A 14,292-nucleotide genomic window follows, 5' to 3' on the forward strand; every position below is an offset into this window, starting at 1 on the left:
TTAGTTCAGTGTTTGATGATGATGACCAAAAGATCTAGAAAGCATAACGCATTGCTAATGTTTTTTTAAGGGTTTTGTGCAAAAAAACCCTTCAATTAATATTTTTTTGCAAGAAAACCCTTCATTTCAAATAAATACAAGTCAATACCATAATCTCAAAAGTCACACGCAATATAGCCATTCTATATATTGATGACGTGGCAGTTAAAAATCATGTTGTTTTCAGGACAAAAAAATGGCAAGACATTCTAATATTTGTTTTTGTTTTTCTAATAAACAATTTTTTTTAAAGTCAATTGTTTGTCTTCTTCCTTCGTTTGTTCGGAGGATAATCAATTGGTTATTTTCCCCAGTTTCTCCGATGAATCATATGAAACTTAAAAAAGAACACAATACACAAACCCAATTTGACTAAACCTAAAAATCACAAACACTTGGATTGATGCTGAAAAACTTAGAGAACTAGAATAAATTACAGAAGAAGATAAGAAGCTTGAGTTACACACCATTGGCACTAACGTAGCAGAAACCGCCATGGGAGAAGCTTGCTCGATCTCTTCTCCTCCACGAGACTCTCAATCTCCCTCATAATTCCGGTGATACAGAAGACGACGATGGAGACAGAGAAACCAGCATTCGACAAAACTTAAAACTCATACAAGAAATCAAAAACCCGATCGAGATCCGAGAAGAAGAACACGAGTAATTCGAAAACCCCCTTGCTCTACTTCGTTCCAACACAAGAATAGATCTTAGACACTTATCGATTAGCCACAGTCAGATCTAGGTATGGATTTGTACCCAACACCATTGCTCTCTCACATCATCTTCTCATTCCTGCCGCGGGAATCAAAATAGCATGAGCAACGAGTGTCTCTGTTCTTCAATCTCCGTTCACCGTCGATGAATTCTCCTGCTGCGATTCACCAGCCACAGCAGCGGTCGTAGTAAAGGAAGAGCCTTCGATGATGACGGTATCAAAATCTTTCTCGGAATTTTAGGCGCCGCTGTTCTCAGATGATGACATGTTCGATTTCTGGATCTCGGTGGTTCCAGACGATGCCTCGGCGGCAGAGATTTGTTCGGAGATGAGTTGTTGGGGGAAGAGAAGACAAACAATTGTTTTTTTTTTAATTGTTTATTAGAAAAACAAATATTAGAATGTCTTGCCATTTTTTTGTCTTGAAAACAACATGATTTTTAAATTGCCACATCATCAATATAGAGAAGGGTTGTATTGCGGGTGACTTTTGAGATTGTGGTATTGACCTGCATTTATTTGAAGTGAAGGGTTTTCTTACAAAAATATATTATTTGGAGGGTTTTTTTGCACAAAACCCTTTTTTTAAGACTTTTATGGCCAAAACTTTCCTTTTTTGTCATGAGCAAAATAAATTATCAGATGCTATAATTTTAACATCATACATAAATTATAGATGATATATTATGACTACAAAATAGAAAAAAAAAACAAAAAGTCTTCTAAACATTCGGAGTTTAGGAATCCTCTACGTTTTTTTGTGAAATGTAGATATAACACGTCGGTAGATTTTTTACCGGGCGTAGCCCGGATTATCCCCTAGTCTTTAGTAAAACAGACAAATAAAACGTTTGAATAAGAAAAAAAAAAATATATATATATACATATATATAAAGAATGATGCTTAATTTTTATTTAGCACTCATTAATATGATTGTTTATAATGTTTGTGATTTACTTGTTCAATCACAAATTTAAATCTAATTAAAATTAGATAAATATTATGATAAAAATATTTTAAATCATGTCCAACCTTGTTTGGTGAATAAATTGAAAATTTAATCACAAATTACTAAATAATGATTATTGATTATATTTTCTTGGCATCACTTCTATGAGAAAGTTTAAGTCCAAGTATATGATCATAAAAATTTATTAGTTCTTTAGAATAATCTAAAGAAATTAAATAACTAAAAGTCTATAAGAGAATATATACAAACAACTTAATTCCAATTATAACCAAGATTATAATAGAAGATAATATCATTGTTGAAATATATTAGAGAAAATATATTCTACTTGTCATAAAATATTGTTGTCATGTAGACACAATATAATGAAAAGTATATTTTAAAAATATTATAATCTTGTTATTTGTGAATGAGTAAAATAATAAGATGTTGATCATGAATCACATCCTATTGGTTTGCTTTATTTTTGTGAATTATGTTATAAAAGAAAAAGAAAGAACCACTAATGACACTAGTCAAGAAAGTTGTTATAAAAGTGGTTATGAATGTGGAAGTGATATCTATATCAAGTCGCGGTTAACGTCGACTAGTTTCTCCACTAGAAGTGAATAATAAGTACTAGAGGTACTTATCTCATATATATGTATATATGACGATGAAAGAAGCTAGTGTGAGACAATTTCCACTATTCTACTACAATGTTAAAAAGTAGTAAAGAAAAGTATTGAATGCTCTTGAAAAGCATATCTACTATTGTCTATGGGAACACAATTTGATATTATTGTGTTATGGTTTCCCAAGTCTCAAAGTTAAGGTCTAAGATATAATACATGACTCAATTTGAGAATGTTATTGATTACAGAGTGGGATTCAAATCGAGATTGATAGACATGAAGTGTCATCATCTGGAGGAGGAGAATTCATGAATCCCACATACAGAGGTGGTGGAACAAATATAAGATTATGTTCACACCTAAAATGAGTTTAATCACTCATATGAAAGAGCAAATCTTGAGGATTTGAAAAGTTATCATGTTGAGGCAATAAGCAAAGAAAATACTTTGAAATCATAAGTATTACTACCCAAGGCAAGAAAAGTAATTTAGAGATTACATGCATTATTTAGAAGATAACATGCTTTGTAAAAATCTCACTGTTTGGCATGACCGGTTAAGTCATTCCGGTTCAGTAATGATGCGAAAGAATAATCAGAGATTTCTGAAGTGATTTCTTATGTGTGCTGCTTCACAAAGCAAGCCTATTATATGGTTTTCATCGACCCACAAATTTGGATAGTGTCAATTTCTGGTATGTATTCATAAGAGATATTGTGGACTGATCATCCACTATATTCTTGTTATCATTTTGCAACCTTGAGTTTGCAAGATTATTTGGTAAATTGACAATGGTGGTGAAACCATGCTAAGTAATTGGCATAAATGACTCTACATGTCAATAAATTTGCATCGGGCCAACAAATTATCATGAATATTTCCCATTACATTTGGTTTGGGTCAGAAACCAGATATATTCTATCTAAATGTGTTATACATATTAAGTTGCTCCACCAAAGTGATTAAGATGGAATTTGAAAGAATGTTGGAAATATGTTGGATATAAATCTCTCTTGATGATTGAATATCTCGAGATGCAGAGACTGTTGTTTCAGTGAGTTAGTCTTTCCAGCATAAGGGGAAGAAAATAAACAGCTGGTAAAGAAATATATTGGAAGAAATTATCTTGATCCTCGTACTAAGAGATGTGCGCTAGAATTTGAAAAGATAATTTATTTGCAAAATTTAGCATTGATGCTAGAAGCATTTACTGACCTTGAGTGACAAAGTCACATATACCAGCTGTGCTCCAATTAATATTAATGTCTTAGAAGGATAAGGGCTGCAAATGGATGCACAAAATCGAACAAAATTAAAAAATTGGGTTGAACAAAATTGGGTTGAATAATATTCAACTCATTCATCTCCAAAATAGTGGTTGAACAAGTTGAAGATTTTTGCTGTAGGATTAGTTTATTTTTTCAACTTTTTGGGTTGAACGGGCTGAATAATTTTTTCCAACCTCTTCAACCTTTGCAATGCAAATGGTGAAAATTGGTTGAATAATTTTTTTCAACATGTTCAATCTCTTCAACCGTGCAACCATTTGCAACCAAGATCAACTGCTAGTAAGTCTAAGGATCACATGAAGTATAGACTTATGGTTCCAAATATAAGCATCCTCGGAAAAAAAAAAGAGCAAATTAATATGGCACCGAGGAAGCAAAGAGTTATGTAAATCTCTAGAGGAGATCTAGAGATATAGACATGAGTAAGAAAGAGATTCAGGTACCTTAGAATGATAATGAAAGAAAATCTCAACAGGTTAAGTCATGTCTAGAATGAAAAGGAACCAAAAAGCAAATCAACGTCGTAAACATTTTTGCATGCAATATTGCAGTTGATGATGTTATGAATAAAAATCGAGGATCATAAACCGCGGCTAATAGAAAAGTTTTATTGAAAAGTGTACAGAAAGAATGATTGGTTAATCATTGAAAGAAGTAACTATGAAATAGTTCAAGTCTCTTAAAAAGATAGTATTTGGACTTGTAGTCCTTACACTTGAAAGTGTAAAATGAGTGGGACATAAGAGGATCTTATGAGAAATAAAGTACATGTAGTAGTACAATGATTCTCATAAATACTTGATATTTATTATGAGAAATGCACTCTCATATGTTGGAAGCAACTATGTAGATCCCTTATGAGTTTGAAAACAAGGCAAGACTTGATTTAGTCTACTTAGAAGGTTTTCAAACTATAAGAGGTATCCCTTAAAGTAATTATAGTGCTAGAAGCAATATTTTATAGTTCTCGGGAATATTGTAAAAGCAAGAAAAAGTCTTGATGTCTTTTGACACCTTTGGAGAGAAAAGGGTGAGAGATTATCTCTATGAGAGAATCCTGTGTGTAGATCATTGTTGTTGATCTTAGGGTTCTCATAGTGGGTTGAAAATTGTAACATCCATGTTTCGGGAATAGAGTTTGGGATGTGTTGAGTAAACCAAAGAAATGGGTTTTAATTGATTTTTTTGGTTTAATTAAATCCTGGTTTAATCAAATTAAACCAAAACCCCTTAATCTATACTATTAAAAGGGAAGCATTATTTACAAGGCAAAATGAAACTTGAGAATATATGACATAAAATAACCCTAAATAAATTAAAAAACATACAATAGGAGAAGGACATTAAAGTAATTTTTAATGTGAAAACAAGATGATCCGTTTGTGACCCTGGTTTTCTTAATTCGGATCATGTTTTACAAAACGGATCAAGAATAAAAAGTCTTGCATCCAAACATAATCGACCACAATTATACACAATAAAAGTCAAACAAAAAAATATCTATTTTAGGGAAGTGAAAACAAATCAGTGTCGGTGATAATTAGTAACTTCCATAACTAATATTATGGAACATTAATCACACAATTTAAATAACATATAATTCAATATAGAAAACTATCCATATTTAAATTCTAATTAAAAATGAATCATTAAGTTGAAATTTCGAATATTACCTTAAATAATGATATCAAATCAAATATCTAATTAACCTCAAATGGTTGTTAATTAGCAAGTTAAATACGACCATATATAATTTCAGTAATTTAGGAAAATTGTTTTTATTTAGGAAATTAATGTGATACAAAAGTCTACACGTTTCATATCTTTTCTTGATTTAGTTTGAAAAATTTAGATTATCATATATACGAAATTTAAGCTACTTACCAAATTCTGTAGTTATCTTAGCTAATTATAAAAACGGGTATAAAATTATAAATTCAAAATTTTATATATGTAAACATATTTCATTTGGTTATTTATTTTGAGATATTTCCGGAAACATTGATTATCGATTTTATGTTACAAAATTGAACGTTTAAAATTGATTTTACATTATGATTTTCCTTTTTATTAGTATATTAAAATAGATTGTATTGAGCTAATCTAATCTCTATATAAGACATATCGAAATATTTTGTTTCATTCATTCACAAAAAAAAAAATTTGAGCATCAATATTTTGAATTTTGAGTTTCTTAACTTTTATATTTCAATATCTTTTAGTCTTTCAGATTTGAAACTCTTCAAGAACATGTGAAATATAAAAGTCAAGACTATAAAACTTCTAAAATATGGGTGCTGTGAAACAATCAAGTTCTTATAATCGATTTTATCTTATGATTTTTTTTTTTATAATTACCATTTTTAATGTTAGTACATATATACATTAGTTATAATAGTATAGTTTTACTTCATGATTATATTGTTACAAAATCGAACAGTTTAAAATGGATTTTACATTATGATTTTCCTTTTTGTTAGTATATTAAAATAGATTGTATTGAGCTAATCTAATCTCTATATAAGACACATCGAAGTATTTTGTTTCATTCATTCACAAAAAAAATTTTGAGCATCAATATTTTGAGATTTGAGTTTCTTAACTTTTATATTTCAATATCTTTTAGTCTTTCAGATTTGAAATTCTTCAAGAACATATGAAATATAAAAGTCAAGACTGTAAAACTGTTAAAATACGGGTGATGTGAAACAATAAGGTTTTTATAATCGATTTTATCTTATGATTTTTTTTTATAATTACCGTTTTTTAATGTTAGTACATATATACATTAGTTATAACAGTATAGTTTTACTTCATGATTATATTGTTACACGTCGCCTATTGATAATAATCATATTAGTGTGAGTGATTTCTTAGATCTATTTCCAAATCATAATAATTTTTGCAGTGTTATAAGGTTCTGAAATGGCTAGCTTAACCATCTGATGAAGGTTTAGAACTAAAATATAAATAATGCAATGGTTCCTTCTCTTAGGTTTAACATCTCAAGACTAGAGTAACTTTGAAAAATTGTAATGAAAAATTTGTAACATATTTCATTTAAGATCTAATATTTTAAATTGATATTTTTCATTTTAAAATGATTTTAATTGTTTTTAGCCATACATGATTTAATAATATTTATATGTATGGAGGCGGTAAAAATAACAAATGTTGTTACTACATATGGTGTGAAAGAGAAAATATGAAAGAGTAATTGTTAAGGGACTTTAATCATGAATAATATGTAATTATATATCAAATTTGTTTATCCATCCACACATATAACGTAGGTATATATGTGTATATATATGTTTGGTATAAAAAATCAAAATGTTATTAATATATTTTAAAAAATTGAATTTTAAATTCACATTTTTGTTTTTTTTTATTCAATTTGGGTGCTATTTAAATTGAGGTTATCAAACAAAACAAAACATATGGCTACAATTGTCTATCCAAACTGATAGGAATCAATATAATCTTCAATAAAATTTTGGAAAGATAATTATAAATTTAAGTAATATAAGTAATTCATATTTAATTCTACCGTATATATAGAAATTATCATACCAACTAAAAATAAAGAATCCCCCTAATCTTCGCCTTCATGAACCATATAATGCGATTTCAAAAAAATATGTTTGGGTTTCAATTTGAATCATTACGTTAATATCATAAGTCTTTAAATACAAATATATCAAAATGATAAAATTTTGATTCACACGAATATTCTTAATTTTCCTTATAATTCGAATATATTTTTTTGAAGCAAACATTAATTAGATTAAAAACCATAATTACTGTAACAGTGATAATGCATAAGGATAAATTTCATGAATAAAAATACCAATGAATAAAGGATATCATATATTCATATGATATATAAATATACTATGAAATATGATATTTTCAATAAGAATAAAAAGTCAATAAATTTTGTACTCTTTTGCAAATGATTAATTTTGGGACAGGTAAAGTTCTACTTGGGGACAAAATTTACAGGAAATTCAAGTATTTTTATAAACATAATAGATAAATTTGAAAAACATAAAGAAAATTTGGATAATTTTCATTAATTTTGTAAAACTTAAATATCCAAAAAAGGTACATAAAATACGGGTATATATTCCATATGAACCTCTTACCTGTTTTTTTATATGTTGGACTAAAAGATACAATTTCAAATTTATAAAAACCATAATTATGAGATAGAAAAAAACATGACATATATGAGACGAGACGAGTTTTTTTTTTCTAGAAATAAACATACTATTTTTATCTTATATTTTTATTGTAGTTATTTCTACTAATAACAAAACAGATCTAATCCTTTCTTTTAACTAAAACATAGAAAATATTGTACTGATATGAGTTTAGATTATAAATATTAATAATGTTCGTTAAAAATATGTTTACAAACATAAATCCACAAATACGTAATATATTGTAAACCTAATAAATCACTTTAGTTTTTGAAATCAATCCCGCACGTATGTGTGGGTTCAAATCTAGTCTTCTTCATAAAAATCACGCCTCCTCTCTTTTTTCTTGCTTTTGTCGACACTATCAGAGAGAGGGAGAGAAAGTGTGAGAACCCTTGATTTTTTTTGGTGTAAAGGAGGAAGAGAAGGAGATCAAGCTTTTTCAGAGAGAAGCAGAACTGTTAGGGTTTGGGAGAAGGAAGATCCGACGAGTCAAATCGTTTGGAAAGGTACTTATTTTTGGTAGGGTTGTAGCTAAGAGATTTTCGTACACTCGCCTTTTTACAGAAGTGAATTTGGATTAATATTCTAGGAGATATTGGCAGTTTTGTGGGGCGTTTCTTCTCATTCGCGGATTGAGACCAGCGGGTGTTACGGGGATGATTGCGGTTTCATCTATTATCTGATCGTGCTGAAATTTTGTGGGAAGCTTCTGGACGTATATACCTTGCTTTTCACCGGAGGGATTAGAAAGTTAACGGTTAGTTTTGGTTTCGTGGTTTCACTTGTGAGGTTGTTCTTTTCTGTTTTTTTTGGCAGTTTGTTTTCAATATTTGTTTGTTGTTGTGATTGGTTGTAGGAACAAGTTTGGTTGTTCTTGGATATTGGAAAGCCTCTTATTTGGTTGTATTTAGTTTTGTGAATAACTTGTTAAGGTAAGTGCAGGACCATGGCTTATCTAAGCTGGAGATTTCTCTAATCTGCTTGTTTATGTGTTGTTTGGCTTGTTGATTGTTGATTGTTGATTGATGATTGTTGGTTGATGGTTAGAGATGTCTCTATTGCTTGTGTGTATAGCCCAGTAGATGGGAGGATTGCCTTACTGAGTGTTTATTAAATATTCATACATTGCAATATGTGTTTGTGGTGCACGTAAAGGCAAAGTGTGACCGTGGAATCAAGGCAATGAAGAGGAGGATGTTCTAGTGGTTCGCTTGGTTGTCTAGCTTCTGTTAGGTTGCTAGAGTTGAGTCCTAGAATGTTGCTTAGGATCGTTGGTTCATTGGTTAATGATTGGAATTATACTGGATATTATTAATATTGGCTATTTATATTTATTGGATATTGGTAATGTTTTCCGCTGATGATTGTGATTGTGGTTAGGTGGCTAGTGGATATGGGACCACTAGTTGTAGTTTATTATTATATTATATTATATATTTATTATTTATTATTATTATTTATTATTAAAAAAAAAAAGGTCGGTCTTTTCAAAAATAAATCAGAACAAGCTAAGTGAATATCTTAAGGTTGTATAAATCTGAGATTGAACACTAACTGTAATTGTGTTCAAGAAGTATTTTCAATAAATTTTGAGGACGTTGGCTTTTGCTGAACCTCGTTAAAAGAAAATTTTTATGTTTCTCTTGTCTCTTCAACACTTACAAGTGGTTCTTGTTAAAAGAAAGGTACAAGAACAAGTGCAAATATGTGGATGATGAAAATGTTATCTAATCTCCAGTAGAGATTTCACATACCAAGGAATATATGGAGAAATAATCAGTGATGAAATATTACTCCTGAAAGATGGAGAAATCAGATTGTATAAGATCAGATATTTCATGAAATTTCTTGAGGTTACAGTTTTGACATCTGATGAAAGAAATGTTATCTCAAGATGCTTACATCATCTTACATAGAAAAATGGTCATGTAGTACCATACTAAGAAGAAGAGTTGAAAAAGAAAGTTTTACAAAGAGAGTATAAATAACTCTTATGTATAAGATGATTGTTTGGAAGATTGCATGTAAAAGAATATTTGGACTTGAAGTTCAAATAAATCTTCTATCTGAAAGGGGTGCAATGACTTGAAGTCCAATGACCCGAGAGAATATATGAGTTCTGTTTATAACAGTTCAGAAAAGATGATATATATAATCATAATGCATAACCTGAAGTTGATGCTTTCACGGGGAGGAATATGATTATGTGCGTGGTTGTACTCTTTTTCCTTATCATGGTTTTTATCCCATTGGGTTTTTGCATGAAAGGTTTTTAACGAGACAACAAAAGAACATGCAAAAGATAAACACCTAAAGAGGAATATTATGATTCTAATGATGAAAGACTATCATCTTCAAAGTTGTGAGAAACAAAAATAATGATTAAGAGGAGTCACTTGCGTCATGACCGATAGAAGAATGGCGATACACATTTACTATGATTCATTCAAGAGAAGATTTGGCGAACCATTTAGGCATTTCCAACCACTACTTTCAAGAAGCTACTTCATCATATTGGTTCGGTCATCTCGAAGATTTCAAGTGATGTATTCAAGAGGGGGAGTAACAGCACGCTGCACGCTTTTTCCCTTAACCATGGTTTTTCCCACTGGGTTTTCCTGGTAAGGTTTTTAACGAGGCAGTATCTCATATGCGCATTTGGAAGTACATTTTTATAATGGTCATCCAAGGAGGAGTGTTATGAATATTATATATTGTATGGATGCCCATTATCGGCCCATTAGTAGATCTGGTGTATAACCTAAAACCCTAATATTGTATTACTATATATATGTTATATCCTATGAAATAAATGATAATACAAGAGAACAATTCCCTAAACCTCTTGTTATAACAATTCAAAATTGAACATAATATTAATAGATCTGTGATAAAGTTGAAACGGATATTTCAAGAATCTCACCATTAATTCAAAAGAATGTAATATGTTATTAATATTCTTTTTATTAAAAGTAGGGAATTTATGGAAAACCCCTCTTTGTTTACCTTCTTCAAAAATTTTAACCCTAAACAATTGTTTTAATGAAATGATTACTAAACTAAGTTAATTTCAGTCAACAGTTCCATGATGTGGGAAGTGGCCCATGTTCTGAAACAGTTGTTCCCATTCTCTTTCATTAAAACCATAGTATCTTGAACGTTTTATGATTTTCTGAACATGCCTAGGACTAGAGCTACATTATAGAGTCATATATATAAAAGTAAAGTTTTGATTTCTCCTTATTAGTTGATTTTCATTTATTGCTTTCTATTTTTTAAATTTTTTTTATTTGATTTCTAATTGTTTAATTACTTTAAACAATATTTAAGACCTAATTAACACAATACATTTAATTCACACATTAAAATAAAATTATAACTGAAAATAAAATAAATTATGCATTAATCATATTCTCCTACTTAATTTTACTCAAACACAATAAATTATAATTGTAACTCTCATAATTCTATTCTAAATGTAACTTACATCAATTTTTATTATATAAATAAGCATTCTTATTCTCTCATTCTCTCATATTGGCATTCTTTTACTTTTTTTATTTTATTTTAACATTCTCCCATTCTCTTCCACTTCTCTCATTCTCTTCCATAATACCTCAAATCATTTTTCATTTTTTTTTTCAATTTCTTATTTTTGTTGTATGGGTTACAAAAAACCAAAATATTAGAGACTACATGATATATATTTTACATTGTTCTTATTTTTAAAGATTAATCTCCATTATCTAATTTGGATTATCATCTTATAATTAAGTAATCATTCTCTCCTCCTTTCTCACCAATATCAAATATTGTTATATCTCATATGTGTTGTAAGAGTTTGATTCTATATTTTAATTTAGAAAGTATTATATATATTTAACATTGTTTTCAATTTTTAAAATTAAATTAATCTTTGAGATTTTTTATTGCATTTCATATGATTTTATAAGGTTTCACCCTCTCTTTATTGGTCCATTTAGCGTTTAATTTCTAAAATTTATATTTATTTTTAATTAAATAAAAATGTAATAATGTACATTAATCTATACTTTAAATCCACACTTTACTACTAAATTGTAACTAAAATTACATAAATTATGAATTGACTTTTTCCATTCATTTTCACTCAAACAAACTATAAATTATAATTGTAACTCCTCTAATTAAATTATTTTAGAAATGTAACTTCCATCCTTGAAATCCTATAAATAATCATTCTCACATCATCATCTACCATATCACAAATTCTAAATATTTTCTTTGTTTTGTTTATGTTCTTGCATGAATTCAAAACTCATGGTAAGAGTGTGATTATATATTTTGCTGGATTTATCCTATATTTTGTTCAATTTTTTTTAATGTATTTCTTCCTTCCTTCTTTCTCTTCTTATAATTTTCAATTTTCAATTACATATGTATAACAAAAATTTAGTGGCTATAAAAAACAATTATCGATGCAGATTCAACAACACTAATTTCAATCAAAGCCCAATGAGGGAATCAAGCTAAAGAAATCATCTTCATACATGTATATATATTTTTATTTTTAAAAGTATGCAATTTTTTAACAAAATTAACTATTATAATAGAATTATTAAATCAAAATTTTTGACTCTCTCTTACCTCCATTTTTTTCTTTTCTTTTTTCAGAATTTGTATACTCATCATTATATTCAGTTCTTGTGATCCAAAATATAGGTATATAATGATCATTATAATGTTTCTTTAATTCAAAATTTTGTAATTTACTGATTTTCTATATAAAAACAATTTGATATTCTATTTCCAAAATTTTATTACAAAGAGGAAATCATTAGAATTTAACCTAGCAATATAGCTTAAATTAGGGTGAATATAAAAGAGATTAAAAATTAAAGTAATATTTGGGATTTTTAATTGCATTTCATATGATTTTATAGGAAATAGATTTAATTGATACTTCAAAAGTAATTTTGCAATTTAATTATTAAATGTTTTAGGTAAATTTTGAATATCATGTAAATTTTTTTTCTATCATTAACAATATTTTTTACATAACTGGTATATTTTTATGATTTGAATAAATAAAGTGTATTATTGACATTTGGAAAATTTGTTTGTTATATATGTATTTTTAAGAAAAATTTCAAAAATATATCTTTTTCAGTATCACTTTCAGAAATACCGTTTTAAAATTTTTTATTAAAAAGATCTTCTCAGAAATTTCTCATAGTTTTATAATTATTACATAAACTAAAATAAATAAACATAACTAATACAACAACCTGCACATATGCGCAGGATATTACCTAGTTATTAATAATTAGTACGATTGTAAATAAAAAAATAAAAATAGTAATCAACCTTACTAATATTAATCATTTACCTGAGTAGTATCCGAGATTCATAAACTACAAATTTTCTGGGAGAGGGATGAAATCCATAACATCTTCAATCACCATTTCTGCCTTTAACATTGCAGGGTCCGAAGTTTCGGTTAGCGACCAATACTAATACAGATTTCAAATGAAAAATAACACAATCACTAGCATAGCTTATATATCGAGTAAACCAATATATTTGCATTTTCATATTACGATTGTTGATTCATACCTAATAGAGTTATTAGGTATTATTATTTTGGCGACAATAACATATATAAGCTACGTACCAAGTTCATCCCTCTCCGCTGTATCACTACGTACCCAAGTTCATCCCCAATATTTTAAGCTTGGGTAATCATTATTTTGTTTGTCAATATTTGGTACGAATTATGTACCATTACCCAAGCTTTCCGTACGTATTAATTCTAGGTAATGTATGCTGTTGACAAATAAATTATTATTATTTAAATTTAAATTTATAAATCCCTCATTATATATAGACTAATAGTATCAAACGAAATATTGGCATATTGTTTTTTGTGTATAAAAAAAAAACAAATGATAACATTTTCGTTGTATTACTTTTATGCATATTAATATGCCAATATAATTTCCCCAAAGATTGCCACCGATGCTTTGTAGATGGATCCTGAAAAGTAACTGACCAGTTTATGGGTAGAGAATGGTATTGTATTCCTCCTGACGGAGAATCTCCCACTATGGGTGCATCTAATTTCCGCCATAGCTTGTCACCTCTCCATGCAGAAGTGGAAGCCCTTATCTGGACAATGAGATGTATGATTGGTGCGGATAAGGAGAAAGTAGTTTTTCTCACAGACTTTTCTGATTTGGTGAAGATGGTGTCTTCACCTTCCGAGTGGCCTGCTTTCAAGACATATCTGGACGCGATTGAAGAAGATAAGGATGAATTCCTCTCATTCTCTGTTGTTCAGATTCCCAGATCACAAAATGGTAGAGCAGACAAGCTGGCGCGTAGAGCTCGAGTAGAATCGCTACCAATTACCTATGTGAATAATTTCCCAACTAATTGGCTGTTTGAGCTAGTTTTGTTCTTGGAAAGCAA

At 29.0% G+C, this 14,292-nt stretch overlaps 1 protein-coding gene across 1 annotated transcript in view; it reads right to left on the minus strand.

The window, feature by feature from the left end:
• The window catches only part of LOC104715689 (leucine-rich repeat extensin-like protein 3), a 6,869-nt gene extending 6,280 nt beyond the window's left edge, over positions 1-589 (minus strand). Inside the window, exon 1 of the mRNA XM_010433078.1 lies at positions 520-589. Within this exon, the coding sequence (XP_010431380.1) occupies positions 520-589 (70 nt within the window). The remainder of the gene's footprint in view (positions 1-519) is intronic.

The sequence above is a fragment of the Camelina sativa genome, chromosome 9 (assembly GCF_000633955.1).
Source record: "Camelina sativa cultivar DH55 chromosome 9, Cs, whole genome shotgun sequence".
Taxonomy (NCBI): Eukaryota; Viridiplantae; Streptophyta; class Magnoliopsida; order Brassicales; family Brassicaceae; genus Camelina; species Camelina sativa.